A 17,697-nucleotide genomic window follows, 5' to 3' on the forward strand; every position below is an offset into this window, starting at 1 on the left:
GTAAAGTGCCACACGGGAGAGAAGTCTACGTTATTTTATGTATGTGCAAAGTTTAGCAATTGTGGCAGCTCCCTGCACCTGTTCAACAGCTCACATTTGTCCATAATATGCCAGACACATGTTCAAGTTGGAAGGTAACAGCCCTCTTAGTGCATGTCCCAAGGCACGCCCCTGAGTAATAATGCCTACTAACAAATGGCATATTCAAATTGTGTGACAATCTTCCTTTTCCAGATACTCGTGTATGATGTTGACTCCTGACCATTTACATGCTTATTCCACTCATCTTAAGAATAAGCCAACTATACTGATTGGTTTGGGCTGAGACAGTTATTGTTTTACAAGCCTTACAGTACTGACTCGTCCAAAGATAGCTGAATCCTCCATTGCTTTTTTGGCCACATCTCCAGGCGTTACGCATGCTTAAAGCACCATATGCACGAGTAAAGGCAAAGGCTGTTGAGTAATAGAATGCCACAGGAGAACAGATAAAGCTGACCAACCAGAATTTCAGTAAAGCAGAAAGCCTGTTGAACCAAATGAACGTGCACTTGAACAGTGCCACCACAAATGGAAAGTTCGATGAGCCCAAGACAAGCACAACTATGTTCAGTAAACAACAGCATCCACAGCGATTGCTTTAGATAAGCAATGTAGTGAACTCCAAGGAATTAGCAAGGTTAAGGAGGGGATTAAAGAACAACTTCCCTGTTTCGCGATGGTTGAGGTGAAGTAAATAATAGACCACTCGACCTTTATCATTATGTGCGGTTACTTGTAGACATATCTAAGTGTTTAGATGGATAAGTCTTCTTGCTCCAATACACTGTAGCGCAGCAAAAGGCGATGACACAAGAGACGAGCTCGTAGTGTTCGTCTCTTGTGTCCTCGTCTTTTGCTACGCTACAGTGTATTGGAACTATGTACCAACAAGCCCAAAAAGCCACGCTACTGAAGTCTTGTTGCTCGATCCCAGCACCGCACTCTTTGCTGGCACGAAGCATGCAAACTCCGATCCTTGGCAGTCGTGCGGTCCTCGTCGTTGAACGTGTTATTAATGCACTTACTTTGCTCCCGCTGTCGCCTTGTAAACGAAAAGGAACGCGTCGCAGAGGCAGTCGTGCCAGCCAGAGAGCACGAAGTGGCCTGAGCGGCTGACAGACGCGAACGGCGTTGAACACTTACTGTACTCCCGCTATCTCCTTTTAAACGATAAGGAACGCGTTACTGAGGCACTCGTGCCAGCCAGACAGAAAAACACGAAGGAACGCGTCACAGAGGCAGTCGTGCAAGCCAGAGAGCACGAAGTAGCCGAAGTGGCCTGAGCGGCTGACAGACGACGCGAACGGCCATTCCCAAGCACATTCTTCCTCCATGCCCAAGCAAAGCGCGAACAGTGGCATCTCCATGTTGTCATGACAACGCCGGATGTGACGTTGCAGACAAGCAGCGCAACTAGCGGCCGATGCGTTTACGTACGCTGAAATGGAAATACGCTGCCCGGAGAGCTGTCCCAAGTGGCGGTCGCGCGAACTAGTGGCGTTGCGATCGAGTCTTGCTCCCTCGTCGCCGCTCGGTGCGGCTCGCTGGCCCTGCTGCGCCCTTTTTAAAGCGCGCTCGCGACAGCCGTTTTGTGTCGTCTGCTTCTCAGTTAATTTTAAGGCGAAAGCCTTTAATGCCTCATACGGTCGTTAGCAGCCGTGTCGGCAGATGTGCCCGCGTTTCAGCGTCACTACTTAAAAACTGTCGAGGCTGAGAATCGAACCAGGGCCTTTGGCATTTGATGTCACTAACTACTAATTCGGCATTTGAACTAATCATTAACAACTCATGACTAGTTAGTCATGATTGGTTAATGACTAACTAACCAGTCAAGACTGGTTAGTCATTAATCACTCATGACTAGTTAGTCATTACTAGTCATGACTGGTTAATCGTTAGTCATGGTTAGTCACGACTGGTTAGCCATGACTAACCATGACTAATGACACATTAGTCATTAATGGTTAGTCATTAAGCAGTCGACTAGGTAGTCATTAACCAGTCGACTAGGTAGTCATTAACCATTTATGACTAGTTATGACTGGTTAGTCATGATTAGTCACGACTGGTTAGTCATGACTAGTCATGACGGTTTTGTCATGACCAACGTTACTAGAACCAAGTTCTAGTAATGTTGGCCATGACTAGCTAGTCATTAGCCAGACATGACTAGTTCGTCATCAACCAATTATGACTTGTTTGTCATGACTAGCTAGTCATTAACCGGTGATCAATAAACTAGTCATGACTAGTTCATCAATAACCAATCGTGACTAGTAAGTCATGTGTCAGTCATGACCCAGTCATGATTGGTTAGTCATGACCCAATTAGTCATGATTGTTTAGTCATTAAGTAGTCATGACTGGTTAGCTATTAGTCATGGTTAGTCATGACTGGTTAGTCATGACTAACCAAGACTAATGATTGATTAGTCATGACTTGATAGTCATTAAGCAATCATGACTAGTTGGTCATTAACCAGTCATGACTAGTTATGACTGGTTAGTCATGAATGGTTTGTCATCGCTGGTTAGTCATGGCTAGCTAGTCATTAACAAGACATGACTAGTTAGTCAATAACCAATCATGACTAGTTAGTCAATAACCAATCATGACTAGTAAGTCATGGGTCAAGTCATGACCCAATTAGTCATTAATGGTTAGTCATGATTAGTTAGTAATTAACCAGTCATGGCTAGTCATGACTGGTTAGCCATTAGTCATGGTTAGTCATGACTGGTTAATAATGACTAACCATGACCAATTACTCATTAGTCATGTCTGGTTAGTCATTACGCAGTCATGACTAGTTAGTCATTAACCAGCCATTAGTATTTATGACTGGTTTGTCATGACTAGCCAGTCATTAACCAGACGTGACTAGTTCGTAATTAATCAATCATGACTAGTTATTCATGGGTCATGACTAATTAGCCTCGACCCAATTTGTCATGGCTAGCCTAACCAAGTCGTCCCATAGCCGCCTTGTTTGCCGACAGCCGTGCAGCCAAAGTTGCGTGGAAAGGCTTTCGCCTCGCGCACTTTAGATCGTCAAAGTGGCCCCTGAATTTTTTGTTAGTATTTTGCGACATCGGGCCTCTTCATGCTGACCTGCTTTGCACCGGGATGCAATAGCGGGTATCCCAACAATGACTCCACGGACAGTCATTTCAGCATTGTTGCAATTTTTTCACAATATTAACAGCCTAATTTCGCATCACACAAACGTGTTCTCCAAGATAACACGCAGCTTCGAAGCAAAAGCTGCCGTAATGGAAGTATTATTTTACTGCAGCCATGTAGAGCGCGAATGCAGCTCGCCAAAACCTCATATGTGCCGGCCGCTCCACACTTCTGCGCTGCGAGTAGCAGACGACGCGCCCGGCAGGGAGCAAGACTCGCCTGCAGCGCCGTTAGTTCTCGTGACCGCCGCTTGGGACACTCTCCTCCGCTTGGCGGTATGGGGAGCTGTGAAACTGAGTTGGTTCTAGTAACGTTGGCTCCATTACCTACCTACTGCAGCGACAGGCATCAATGGCCTGAGAGCAAAACCAATTTCATTTAACGTCTTTAGATACGGACAGTCGAGGAAACCTGCTCCCGAGTTCCATCGTCCCTTTTACTCGAAAAAAAAAAGGAGGGGGGGGGGGGGGGTAGAGGAAGGATAGACTTTACTTTTAAATTAAATAGATGCGAGCGCCATCTGTAAGGTTGTGACAATACCACATTAGTTTTTTTCATGGCCTCCGCGATCGAAGCACGCTTTTGCGCGCCGCCGCCGGAGCAGTTCGCGGCGGCCTAAGTTTTTTTTATGGCCTCCGAGATTGCATCAACCGTGTGCTCGAAACGAGCGCGCGGGTGATCTTGGAGGCCATGGCTTTCTTCAAGAGAGGTGCACCAACGGCGCCGCTTGGCCTGCGCTCCGAACACGGTGGAAGAATCCGTGGCTCCGAACGAGCGCTGCACGATAACCATGGCCTTAGAGATTGCCACTGAAAGCGGTAATCTCCGAGGCCATGGAATAACTCGCAGTTTTGCTGCCTGCCGACAGATAGCGACGCAAAAAAGAAAAGAAAAAAGTGGGCGCTTTTTTTGGTTGCGTTGTTGTCGTCTGCTCCGTTGAATACAGGCATCCACTTTTTATCGACCTGGTGGCAAGCGAATTTTTGGAATTCCTAATGTTTCGCACACGCTCAATAACCTGACGGCCACAAGAACGACTGGTAAACACTGAGAATTATCGGAAAATATGCATTTTATTTTTAGTTATTTACTCATTACAGTTAAGCTTTGTATTTGAACTAATTGTTCTCATTGCCTCTCAATGTACGTATACTTCCTCATTATTCCAACATTTTCTTTCTAACGTCTGCCCCGCCGTGGTGGCTCAGTGGTTACGGCGCTCGGCTGCTGACCCGAAAGACGCGGGTTCGATCCCGGCCGCGGCGGCTGGATTTCAATGAAGGCGAAATTCTAGAGGCCCGTGTGCTGTGCGATGTCAGTGCACGTTAAAGAACCCCAGGTGGTCGAAATTTCCGGAGTCCTATCACTACGGCGTCCCTCATAGCCGGAGTTGCTTCGGGACGTTAAACCCTAATAAACAAATAAACCATATCTTTCTAACGTCTACTGCTGCCCAATTTACTTCTCCGTCTCTAACTACAAAAGCGGTCACAGTCATGTGGCGCCATCTGGCCGAGCGCCGAGAACTGCAAGAGGTTCGGATCGGCGCGCCGCGCGCGTACGTGTGATCGAGGCGGACGTGGTTCTGTGCCACCTGCGGAACGCTCGTTGAAACACCTTTCTATTCTTACAGCGTGGTTTTCTTGGTTTTCTCTCCGCCGTCGCCACGCCCATGGGCTGCGCTTGGCCCCATGGTCAGTTCTGTGTAAATGGTCTACGCTGGCTCGCTCCTCGCATCGTCTGGCGCCTTGTTCATTGCTTCGATTGCCTCTACGTAGTGATAAACCCGCGTGATCGCTACACCCGGGGTATGAGAAGGCAGGATGCTCGGGGTTCAGCTTTCGGGTAGATCTCGGCCGAAACTGAAAGCTCTTCTCTTCGTGGTTCCACACAGTAAAATCGAAGAAACACGACGCGCCGCTTGCCCCCTCGTAGTTTGGCTAGGTAAAATTTTTCACGCGGGTAATATGCGACTGTGCAAACTTCAAAGTAGTTTGCAGGTCGTCTACGTCACCTGTGTGCAGGCCGCATCTCTGTTGACCTTGTATGCTTACCTGCTTTGGCGATGTGGAGCTCAACAACTCGTACACGTCGCTTAGAACGCCTGAATACTGCAGCTGAACTCGCAGTATAAATTTCGCGAAGTGAGGGCCCCTTAGTACTCGCCTTGAAGCACCGACTGAATCTGTAAGGCGCCGCATTAGGAGATTATCCCTTGGCTTCTCTTAGCATTTGTGTTAAGGACTAAAATACTGACTGATTGACTCAGAAGAAATTGAAACACCTACTGAACTTCGCAGCCTCGACCTGGGTGTAAGCTCCCATTTACTTCGTAAAATCACCTCGTTGAATACGAAATCTGGCGTGTAGAAGCCGCGAAAACGGGCTTCTAGGATGCCAAAGAAACTAACTTGCCCCAGCATGCAAGCAGATACGGTTAAAGATGCCCGAACAACGAGCTTTCCAGCTCCCATGACGGAACACAGCATTCGCTGACTATATCAGCTCCCTGAAAGTTTGGCCAGCTAGAAAGCCACAACGACATGAGCAGACGTTTGCCAATGCGTCTTTGACGTGTACGGCTAATGCTACTGTTATGAATGCTACTAAATCGTCTCGTTTCATTACTATAAAAGAGATAAAGGCGAAAACTGCGTTTGTGTTCCTCAAATGCATTTTTGCACGCACGCGAACCTCCTCAAGCTGGGAGTAGCAGACGATGAGCCCATCCTAAAGCGATCGCAGCGCCACCGCCTAGGCGGCGATCGTTTGAGTTCGCGCCGCTCCCTGGCGCGTCGCGGCTGTTTTCCCACTGCCCCCATCTAAATGCCTGAGGGTAGAAAGTGCGGTGAGTTGGGCGCACTGAGGAAAAATCTCGAGCTTTCCTTGAGTTGCTATGTTGCCATTATAGGTTGCGTTACGATCAAGAGAAGAAAACAAAACAGCGTTTACGCGCGTTTTTTTTTTAATTCATGGCTAGTGGCGAGCATACTATGGCCAACGAGCCACCTATGATCACACCCTGTGGGACTGCAAAATAGAGCCACCTTCGGGTGATCTAGTTACTGCTCGTTCTCTCGAGCGGTGGGAGACCGTGCTGGCTAGCTCTAACCCCAGAACGCAAGTTTTGGCGGTGGAGTGGGCTGACAAAGTCGTCGAGGGCTGCGCACTCTCTACCACTTAACGCGACCTCTTACCAAGCTCTTTCCGGCGAATAAAATGTTTTACAATCAATGAGATAAGCACTGACGGACCCGAGATTGACATCAACAGTTCACCTGTTTTACTGTCATGTCGCGACTTCTCATTGCATATAAAACCTTCTCTGTTCCGCAGCGCCTGTAAAATACCAGTGAAACATTTCATCTTATGAGATGTTTCACTGGTATTTTCGTAACCCACGTACCGTGTCGGATTCCGGAGCTATGGCGTCACAAGCTCTGGGTCCCTCCACTCCAGCGCAACATGGACACACATACACATGAAGGCAGACGAGAGGCGCGCGCTCGGGCCCTCGAACACCAACACGGATCCAAACAGGGTGTATACTACGTTGACATGGCAGGGCCGTCGCCCAATGGATTCTACACGGCCGCAGTAGTTCACCAGGATCAATGCGTTAACGGCCTCTCCTTTCGAGCTCGAAATTCAGCGCAGGCCGAGGAAGTAGCCATTGCGCTTGCCGCCTCGGACTTGAATTCGAAGGTAATCGTGACAGATTCGCGTCGAGCCTGTCAACACTACCTGGCTGGTGAGATTTCACCTTTAGTCTACTGTATATTAAAACGCGCAGTGAGGGAATCTGATCCTTCGCCCAAACGCATAGTTTGGACTCCGGGCCATCAGGGCGTTAGAGGTAATGAGGCTGCAGACGCGGTTGCCCGAGCGCTTACCTACCGGGCACCTCATCCAGGCTCTTCCGGCTTGGAGATTGTGCAACCGCTTCCAGAATTTCTCTGAACCGCTTCCGCGGTTCAGAGAAATTTCGACCCCAAAATTGATGGGCGCTGCCCTCACTGTGGGGAAGTATCCGATACCTTCCACATGGTTTGGGCCTGTCAGAAGAATCCTTCCCTTCCCCCCAATCCTTTCCCTTCCCGAGAGGCATGGGAGGCAGCCCTGCTCAACTGCTCAGGGGCTGGAGTCTCAAAGGGCTCTAGTCCAACGGGCGCGAGTAGCGGCCTTGTCCAGCGGGGTCCCGGACTAAGGACTCCACCTATGTAAAGGGCCATTTTTTGGTCAGCAAACTGTCCTTTTGTTTATTAAAAAGTTTTCACCACCACCACCACCTGGCGAGCTCGGAGCTGGCGGATATTGGGAAAATCTGTAAGCCGTGTTGGGCTTGTTGGCAGGTAAAGGCACACGGTTTCACGGCGCTGATAAATTCAAAGCGTAATTATCGTCAGCTGACGATTAGAGGACCTGCAGCACGAAACATAATTAATCGTAGCCCAGTTTGCATTTTCACGAACTGGTGTGTGGTGCCGAAACACGATGCCATATTTGGAGGGAGGAAAATTTTTAGGACCCTCTTTTTTTAATCATATGCGATCGCCGTCATCATCATGCCGGATTCGTCCAATGCAGGACAAAGGCCAGTGACCTCCGCGCTAAGCCAGCCGCGGCAACCTATATCCAGCTACCGCGTCGCTCAGTACGCGAATATTCCGCGTGTGACGTGTCATTATAAGAATCTGCCACGTAACATGAGTTCCATGATCTTGTTTATTGGTGGTATTGCTTTTTTTGTACCATTTTGTAAAATTTCCTCCTGTCCTTCTGCTTTCGTTAGTGAAATGTTTAGGGGAATCCCCCAAGGTGGAGTAGATTTCCAATAAGGAAGTGATTACTCATTGACATCCACCCGAGCGCAGCTATAAGGATTATAGGAAAGTTATACAGCTTTCTCAGAAACTTCGTAGTTAAAGAAAAATTCGTCCTGGTCCGGGGTTCGAGCCCGGGACAACCGCTTCACCAGAGTAGACTCTCTACCAGTTGAGCTAACCGCGACTTTTTTTTTCTTTCATGGTATTTATCCTACATGGTTATGTACAGAAAGGATATATATACATATATATGTATATATATGTGTATGTACACCCACAAAAAAAAACTATTTACTGAGCACCTAGGTAGGCGCTACGTGGCACAAACACGATAGAAAGCGTAACAGAACTAAAAGGCCGGCAAGGAAATACAGCGCATCAGGACAGGAAACCAATCCGGTAAAAAGTCCAATTCTTTGTAAATAATAAGAACGGTAAACTGGGCTAGTTGGTAGGAATTCATACTGAAAACTGCACAAAAAAACGAAGACACAGAACGAGAAGGCACGACACGACAGTTGATAGTCTGCGCCCGTGTCGAAAATTCAGTTGATAGTCTGCGCCCGTGTCGTGCCTTCTCATTCTGTGTCTTCGTTTTTTGCGCAGTTTTCTTTGTAAATGTCCGTTACGTGCAGCAACGGCAAGCTAGCCGGGACGCGCATCCTTCTGCTTTCCTTAATTCTTCCGCTTCTCACTTTTGAGATTGTAGTTGTATGGGGCTTTCTCCAGCTAGGACAACTGAAGGTCCTCCTCGCCGTCGGTGTCGTAGTATGTCGTGACCAAGAGCTCCTACGTCCACCTATTGGCCAATCAGAAGGTTAGACGACCGCACGGAACGTGCCTTATGTGGTCACGTGGCCTTGCTGCTCATATGGGACGTGAATAGGAACTCTCAATGGATGACCGGAAAATGACAAGTCTGGCTGTTGTCAGTCATTAATCCATTCATTGAGAGCGCGAAGGGGCCGCCGTTGATGGGACAGATCAGGACGCGGCCGAAACGTCGCGCACCGCGCTGCGTGCGCTCTGCAATCTGTGTGGTCATGACGGCACGAACGCCGGCACGCAACGCCTGCAGCGACACCACGAAGACGGAGTGCATTTGGGGCTTCGGAGAGCTTTTGGCGCTGCTTACGTTTGTTGCTCACTGATTATTCTGTATCTTACAGTTTTACTGCCGTTCGAATCTAAGAGCATCGTTCCGCAAATCCTGAACAGGCCCACCGCGCATCGGTCAACTGTATGGAAACCGCATATGGGTCGCGCTTGTCTCCACTGCGAAGTTTTTGTTATTTGGAGAAAGACGGCGATAGGGAACGCATACGTTGTGCATCCTTGCGGCTCTCTGCTTTATCGCTAGCACTCGCAGGCTTACCGAGGGGAAACGCTTAGCTGAGGAAGTAAAATAACACGATGGCAGTAAAGTGCCACATCGCACGCGTGTAAGTTTGTTTTTTCCCTACAACTAATCAGTTTAAGGACCGCAATTCGTTCAATTGCACTATACTTGCGCTTTAGATTTGTCGCATTTAAACAGCACCGACCCGCACAAGAGATATTTAAAATTATTTTTGAATGAGATAATATTTAGTCAAGCTTTCTCAATTCCGTTTGAAGACCAAGAATTAGCTACGAGCTTTACAACAGCTATTTAGACCCGCCTATTCTTCACACCACTGACTGAAAACATGCGCTTATTCCAATGCCACGAAAACGCGTGAATCTCCCTGTTGCTACCTTTTCCTTCGTTTTGTGTCCCACGTGCGCGGAATAGTCCAGCGAGAAATACGTCGGCGCTCAAGAAGTGCTTGTCAAGAAGACCTAGGCTTGCAATCTGAGTAGAAACTAGTTAAAATGCAAAAAAAAATTACCAATATAACTACTTTGGAGGTTAAAAAACAGTGTGACAGATAATCATAACGGCAGTAGGCGACATGAATAGAAAATATTGAGATTTCAACAAATTGCATTAATGCCTTGTATAGGCTCCAGAGCAAGTTCGGGCAATGCCTGAGAGGGATCGACACCAAGTTAAAATATTTATTTCTACGCTTTCCAAGTGAATAATCACACACACATTGAAAAAGCATTCGCAGTTGGAATTCAAAGATTGAATGCCGCACACGCAAATTTGCAGCATACAATAATATGCCAGGTGTCAAAGCTAAACATAACCAAGCTTTTAGAAAGGGCGGTGTGTATCAGCCCCGTGAAAGGCACTGAGGGCAGTTGAGAGTCGTGTGACCTAGATTGCAGTATTTTTTCGCTCCACCAGAAATAGTTCATTAATAACGACAGGTTGGCCAAATTTTTAAATAATGCCTTCAGAAATAAACAGTGAATTGAAAGTTGTAGTTCGTCTCGAAAAAATAAGCTGGCTGAAATGTCCGCATCAAGGTGGCACTAACGAAACTTTATTTGGCTATATTAATACAAAGATAATTTTCGCCGGTTGCTTTCAAAGGCGACCTGCAAATTCCACCCTGACAGTTTATTCCGAACATCAAAATTTAGAAGATTAGCTATTTGTTCTTTACTAATCAATTAAGTGTTCAGAATAAAAAAAAATACTGTTTAATAGGCCATTTCGACTCTCAACACCGCTCATTTGACCTCTCTCGGCTAGGCTAGGTGTATTTAAAATTTGGACAGTTAATTTCTAATGTCTGTATCTAAAAAGTTAATGGGTCTTTACTTAATAATCATGTTTCTAGAAAGAATACATACTGCATGCTGACTAGGCCATGAGACTCGCAAAAGCATTCCTTTAGTTTCTCTCGAATGGACAGATCTATTTATAAAGATTTTGGTTGCTCTTAGCTGCCAAACTCGCCATAAAAAAATTTAGTGTAGCTTTCAGCATTAAAGGCGCTTCAATTCTGTTTCCGGTTCTTGTCTTTATATACCAAATAAAAAACCCGTTTCAGCTGCCGCGGTGGCTATGTGATTATGGCGCTCGGCTGCTGACCCGGAAGACGCGGGTTCGATCCCAGCTGCGCCGGTACATTTTCGGTGGAGGCGAAATTCTAGGGGCCCGTGTACTGTGCGATGTACGTGCACGTTAAAGAACCCCAGGTGGTCGAAATTTAAGGAACCCTTCAGTACGGCGTCCCTCATCGCCTGAGTTGCGTTGGGACGTTAAATCCCCATCAACCTTGAACCAAGACGCGCTCACGCTCGAATATCAATCATTTTTGTCCGCAAGACGAAGAAGCCGGTTTGAGCGAAGAAAAAGGAAGATGACCGAACGTTCTGTCACGTGCTAGCTGCGCAAGCAAAGAAGCCATCTTGAGCCACGGCAAAATTCCAAGGCACATTGATAAGCTAGCGCAGCAGTTACGACTTCTTCACTCGGAAGCCGTCATACCGATCCCGCTACGAATTGGAAGGGCGCGGATATGGACACTGCGGCGGCTGTCTCTCAAGCTCGGCATTCGATGATCCTGGACGCTGCTGCACCACCGGGACCAAAGGCTCAGCCACCGCCTCTTCTTGATTGTCTGTCCTCTGTCTGGTCGGCGGACAGAGAGAAGTGCCTGGGACCCTGGCCCCGAATGCACTTCTGGCTCTCTGAAAGCAAGGAAGTTGGGTGCGCTCAGACTCAAGGCACCCCAGTGGCCGCGACACTGGAAGACCTGTTCTCGAGGTGGCCCTTCACCAGCCTGTACCAGGAGAGGAAGATCGCAGAGCTGGCTGAACTAAAAGGCAATAGTGTTGGCAGCAGGTCACTTGGAGATCACTCACCGTTCATCGGGTTGGCCCAAATGCCTGAATACATGGTGGCAGGCCCACTACCCGCGTCTACCCCAGCAAATCCCGTGGCTAGTCCAGATGGCCCACCGACCTCGGCTACTGCTTCATCTGGCTCCTGGACTCTGACATCACCAACTGCCATCCTGCATCAGCCAAGGGTAAGCCGAATACTTGTAAAGACCGGACGTGCGTCTGAACGGACTTCGTGAACTCATCTGTTGGGTGAAAGAATTGCTATGCCCGATTTTAATGCTTGCATTCCTCTTCTTTTTTTTTCTCCAGCCGAACACCAGGCATACGGAAATTCCGCCGCTCGCAGTGCCTCCAGAGAGCTTTTTTTGCGGCGACGCAGTGGAAGAGCCAGCGATGAAAGGCTGCTTTTTGGACTCCTGGGTGATCAGCGCTACCGGCGACTTCCGCACAGGGCCTGTAAGGGCAGATCAGAACTCGGCAAGGCTTTGGGCGACCCGTGGGACCGGCTGGGGACATGCCACAAGCTCTGAACGAGGCGGAGAGCCAGCGTCTGTGCTCAACGATGTCCACAGGCAAACGAGAAATCAGAATGGTCTCTGCCAATGGACGACTGCTTACAGCAAAGTGCTGGTCTTGGCTGCTTGAGAACTCACTGCCTCATCCGAGCTATCGATGAACATTCTCGGTGCGGCAGCGACAATTAGCGATGCGCTTACGCAGGGGTGTTCTTCCTGCACACTTGATTTTTTTGTCAATTAGTGTTTGTTTTTTATTGTACATCATATGAATCCGTTATCGTTATTGCCTGGGAAGGGTGACAGCGCTAAGAGAAATACATGTGTAATATTTCCGAAAAAAGTTGGTGTGTCTGTTTGCGACCGAAGGGTCGCGGGGTCACGCAGAATTTGGATTAATAAATCGACCACTTCAACAAATGAAGAAGAGGTCAATCTTCTACAAGGAGAGGTTAAAGAGCGGCTGCAAAATATTGAGGCCAACACGGAAAGCATGCTTATGTGCACATTTCGCTCACGTATATACTTTGACAGGCCCGTACATTATTGAATGATCGCGAACTTTGCGGCCGTGTGTTTCGATCCTGCGCTGATAAGCTACTGCTACACAAATGAGAAGGTACTATTACTTATCTGCGGGATTTTTATTCTGGGCTGCTTAAGCGTATACATCATGTATGTGGCTTTATCATTCACGTGTTTGTGTAGCCAATTAACTATGATGTGGTCCATGCGCGGGAAAGGGTTTGTCCCAAGTTGTAACTGCATGCCGGGAGTTGGTTCTGTCCATCGGGGCCTCCTAAGCCCCGGTAATAGCTGCAAATTTTTCCTCCTCACGTGCTGGTCTCCGTTTCATGACATATCGGGCCTAAGGTCGTTTGTGTCTCGTCCTGGGTATCACTGTTGGACCCCTTTGTAATCGTGACCATAACATCATCCGCATAGAGGGCGTGCAGCACGTCGAGGATTCTGTTTAACATAGACAGTAGACCGACCATGGCTGTAGAGTTGTGGCCAGCGCATTTTACAGCGCTGGTCCTCCTCTTCTTGTTTTCTGTTCACAGGTTGCTGAGTTTGTTTGTAGCCCTCCTGTCTTTGATGTTGACACAAATAATCTTATAGGTCTGAACACCGCAGTATTAGGCTGCAAGAGTTTCTAAAACGAGGTCATGGAAGACGTTCTCGAAGGCACCCTTGAGGTCTAGTGCGTGGATTGCTCGTTTCTGGGCCACACAACGCCTTCCTTCAGCTGTAAAGGGATGTTTTGTGACGAGGGATGGGCGGTAACCGCAAACCATCGAGCTTCGTAGTAACCCAGTCGAAATACAGAAAAAAATCGGTCGTCACAAGAAATTTTCTGTAATGTTTTCTATAACTTTGTATAATTATTACAAAAACACAGCGCAAAGAAAGAATGCAGAAAATACGACAGTACTACAAGAAATACTACATAACGACCAAAAACAACCAGAATGGCGCAGAATTTTATTGTTTATTTTGAAGCGAAAAGCTTCACTACGCTTGTCAACACCGCACCTCGCGTGAGCCACACTTTGCCACAGCTGCGCATGCGCGAAACCGAGCGACGTCACGCGGAGCGCAGGTGGCCGCTGCTGCCGCAGCCGTCGCCGCAGCTATAGGGCCTAGAATAGACTGCCAGTATATTCTAGGCACTATACCGCAGCCTCACCACAGTTTTGCCCTTCGCCGCTGCCGTGCAGTCGCCGCCGCCGTCCCAAGAGGAGACGGTTCTTTCGCAAGGCGTTGCGAGGACGCGTGAGCTATGGCGGCGGACATAGAAGAGGCGGCCATCATCGCCACTGTTTGACCTTTCGCCGCAGCCGTGCGCAGTGCACATTTGAAAGGAGAGGTATATAAGGCGCGCTTGCCCATAGAACAGGAGCCGACACTCGCCATGTAAGAAGAAGAAGCAATAGTCGGACGGCGCAGAAACACTAATCCAGAAGTGGTAGCTTGGTAGTTGGCTGAAAAGTAGCGAGAGCTTTTCGCTTCCAGATATCCAGGCATAACCTTACCTAAACCACAGCCAATTTTGTTCTACTAGGAACTTTCTTCGTCCATATCTCGTGCGTCACACTGAAGTTTAACTTGTCACTGCAGCAACAAAGAAATTTCGACTGTTCCTCTTATACATAGAACGCAAGGTCACAGATGCGGCACAGGCCACAGCCGCCGCATTTCCAGAGGCCGAGAAACCAAAAGCTATCGTATAGTGAATATGGTAGGAAGGAAAACAAACCCCTGTAGCATGACTATTGCACTGAGTCCACGGAGTATCGAGCTGAATCCCAGTATAGCCATGTAGCTGGCAACGAAACGAATGATGGCATTGATGGTGAAAGACAGCATAGTGGGAAGGAGGAAGTCTACATGGACTCGTTCAAAGTCATGCAAAATGACCAGGGAAAACTGTGCCGATATCAAGGCGGAGTCACATAACAGACTAAGTTTTCGTAGCAGAAACTATTTAAAATGCAAGAAAAACATTTTACTAGAATAACTTTTTTGGAGGTTAAAAAACAGTGTGACAGATACTCATGGCGGCAGTAGGCGACATGAAAAGAAAATATCGACAGTTTTCAACAAATTGCATTAATGCCTTGTATAGGCTCCACAGCCAATTCGGTAAAAGAGAAGCTATTTTGCGTAAACGGTACCTTGGTGCAAACATTTTGGCCGGCTGCTCTTCAAGGCAACTTGCAAATTTAACGCCAAATTCATTAAGTTTGCAGTGCAAATTCATTAAGTTAACAGAACAAAAAATAATGTTTAATACGCCATTCGACTCTAAACACCACTCATTTTACCTCTCTCGGCTAGGCTAGGTATTTTTTAAATTTCTGACACTTAATTGCTGATGCCAGTATATAAAAACTTAGTTAAGTGGTCTTTACAAATTAAGTTGCTAGAAAGAAAACATACTGCGTAATGACTAGGCCATGCGACTCGAAAAAGCATTCATTCAGTTTCTCTCGGATCGACAATTCCTATTTACAAAGATTTTGGTTATCCTTAGTTGCGAAACTATGAAACAATTTAGTGTAACTTTCACCACTAAACGCAATGCAATGTTGTTTCCGGTTCTCGTCTTTCCATCCGACATGATGACCCGTCTCAGCCGGCGTGGTGGCTCAGTGGTTATGGCGCTCGGCTGCTGACCCGAAAGAAGCGGGTTCGATCCCGGCTGCGCCTGTACATTTTCGGTGGAGGCGAAATTCTAGAGGCCCGTGTACTGTGCGATGTGCGTGCGCGTTAAAGAACCCCAGGTGGTCGAAATTTCAGGAACGCTTCAGTACGGCGTCCCTCATTGCCTGAATCGCGTTGGGACGTTAAACCCCCATAAACAAGACCTGTCTCACGCTCGAATATCAATCATTTTTGTTCCGAAGACGAAAAAGATAATTTGCGTGAAAAAGAAAGATGATCGAACGTTGTCACGTGCCAGCTACGCTAGCAAAGAAGCCATCGTGAGCCGTACGAAGAGTCTAAGGCATACTGACAACGCTTGCGGAGCAGTTACGACTCCTTCACTCAAAAGCCGGCCTAGCGACACCGCAACCAATTGGAAGGGTGCGGACATGGACACGGCGGCGACTGTCTGCGAACCTCGGCATTTGATGATCCTGGACGCTGTTACACCACCGGGACCGAAGGCTCTGAAAGCGCCTCTGCTTGATCGCCTGTCCTCCGTCTCGTCGGAGGACAGAGAGAAGTGGCTGGGACACTGGCCCCGAATGCACTTCTGGCTTTCCGAAGGCAAGGAGGCTGGGTGCGTTCAGACTCAAGGCACCCCAGTGGCCGCGACACTGGAAGACCTGTTCTCGAGGAGGCCCTTCACCGTCCTGTACCAGCAGAGGAAATTCACGGAGCCGGCTCAACAAGAAGCCAAGGCTGCTGGCAGCATATCGCTTGGAGACTACTCACTGTTCGCTGCGCTGGCCTGGATGCCTGGAAGCACGGTGGCACACCCACTGCGCGCTTCTACCGCAGCCAGTGCCGCGGCTGATCCAGCTGACCCATCGACCTCGGCTGCTGCTTCATCCGGATCCTCAACTCAGACAACGCCAACTGTCAGCCCGCATAAGCAAAAAGTAAGGCCAAAAACTTGTAAAGACCCGACGTTTGTCTAAACGGACTTCGTGATCTGATATTTTGGAGGACGGAATTGCTATGGCCGATTTTAATGCTTCGATTCCACTTTTTTTTTCCTCCAGAGGAACCGCAGTCAGACGGCACTTCCGTCGCTCGCCGTCACACCAGAGAGCTTCTTTTTCGGCGACGCAGTGCTGCAAGTGACGAAAGACTGCTTTTTAGACTCCTGGGCGAGCAGCGCGACCGGCAACTTCCACACAAGGCCTGTAGGGGCAGGACTGGACTCGACGCGGCATTTGGGCGACCCGTGGGATGGGTTGGGGATTCGCCGCAGCCTCTGCCCGAGGAGAAGAGCCAGCATCTGAGCTCAACGCTGTCCGCAGGCAACGAACAAGTCGGAATGGTTTCTGAAAAACTCCGCCTGCTTGTAGCAAAGTACCGCTCTTGGCTGCGAGAGACCTCATAGCCTGCTACGTGCCTCATTCGAGCTATTGATGAACATGCTCAATGAGGCGGCGACAGTCAGCGATGTGCTTACGCAGTTGTGTTTTTCCTGCACTCTCGGTTTTCTATCACCATTTATTGTGTATTTTCGAGTACTTAATATGCATTCGTTGCAGTTGTTGCCCTCAGAAGCCTGAGGGCGTTGAGAGAAATAAATGCGTATTAATTCCGAAAAAGGTCGTAGGTTTGTCTGTGACAGAAGGCTCACGAACACCAAGACAGCGCGAAGTCGCGGGATTATGCAAGAAATTGGATGAATAAATCGGCCGCTGAGCGGATGAAAAACAGGTCATTCTTCTACGAGAGGTTAAAGAGCAGCTGCAAAACATTCTCGCCAACACTTAAAGCACGCTTGTCGTGTGCACATTTAGTGCTCATACTTTGACAGGCCCGTACATTATTGAATGATCGCAACTTTGCGTTCATGTGCTGCGATCCTGTGTTGGTATGGTACTATTACTGAAATGATAAGGTACTGTTACTCACCTACGAGATTTTGATTATGGGCTGCTTATGGGATCATGTGTTTGGCTTCGCCATTCTCTTACCTGAGTAGTCCAGGAACTCTGAGGTGGTCCATGCGTGGGAATGGGTTTTTCCCGAGTTTGAACTGAATGTCGGGTGTGCGCGTTTCTCGACTTCAGTGTACGCGCGCAACTTTAAACACAGTAGTGTTAAAAGTTGTTAAAGGTCTCGTTCCCCAGAAAATCCGGTGTCGGCGTCGGCGTTGTGAGCGAAAAAATCACGGGCAAGTGGTTCCCAGAGAGCCACTTAGGAGGCAGGTGGG

General features: G+C 48.2%; 2 protein-coding genes across 2 annotated transcripts; both read left to right on the forward strand.

Annotated features, from left to right (window-relative positions):
• The first annotated feature begins 9,095 nt into the window (after positions 1-9,095).
• LOC149344214 (uncharacterized) lies at positions 9,096-12,423 on the forward strand. Its single transcript, XM_089547176.1, has 3 exons — positions 9,096-9,187; positions 11,381-11,963; positions 12,088-12,423. Exons 1-3 carry the CDS (start codon positions 9,096-9,098, stop codon positions 12,421-12,423), a joined length of 1,011 nt encoding a protein of 336 aa, XP_089403302.1.
• Positions 12,424-13,462: 1,039 nt separating this feature from the next.
• On the forward strand, positions 13,463-16,771 carry LOC149344215 (uncharacterized). Its single transcript, XM_089547177.1, has 3 exons — positions 13,463-13,497; positions 15,760-16,405; positions 16,529-16,771. The coding sequence occupies exons 1-3, from the start codon at positions 13,463-13,465 to the stop codon at positions 16,769-16,771; spliced, it is 924 nt and encodes a 307-aa protein (XP_089403303.1).
• Positions 16,772-17,697: the final 926 nt, after the last annotated feature.

The sequence above is a fragment of the Amblyomma mixtum genome, chromosome 5, assembly GCF_055824585.1.
Source record: "Amblyomma mixtum isolate Tamu chromosome 5, ASM5582458v1, whole genome shotgun sequence".
Taxonomy (NCBI): domain Eukaryota; kingdom Metazoa; phylum Arthropoda; class Arachnida; order Ixodida; family Ixodidae; genus Amblyomma; species Amblyomma mixtum.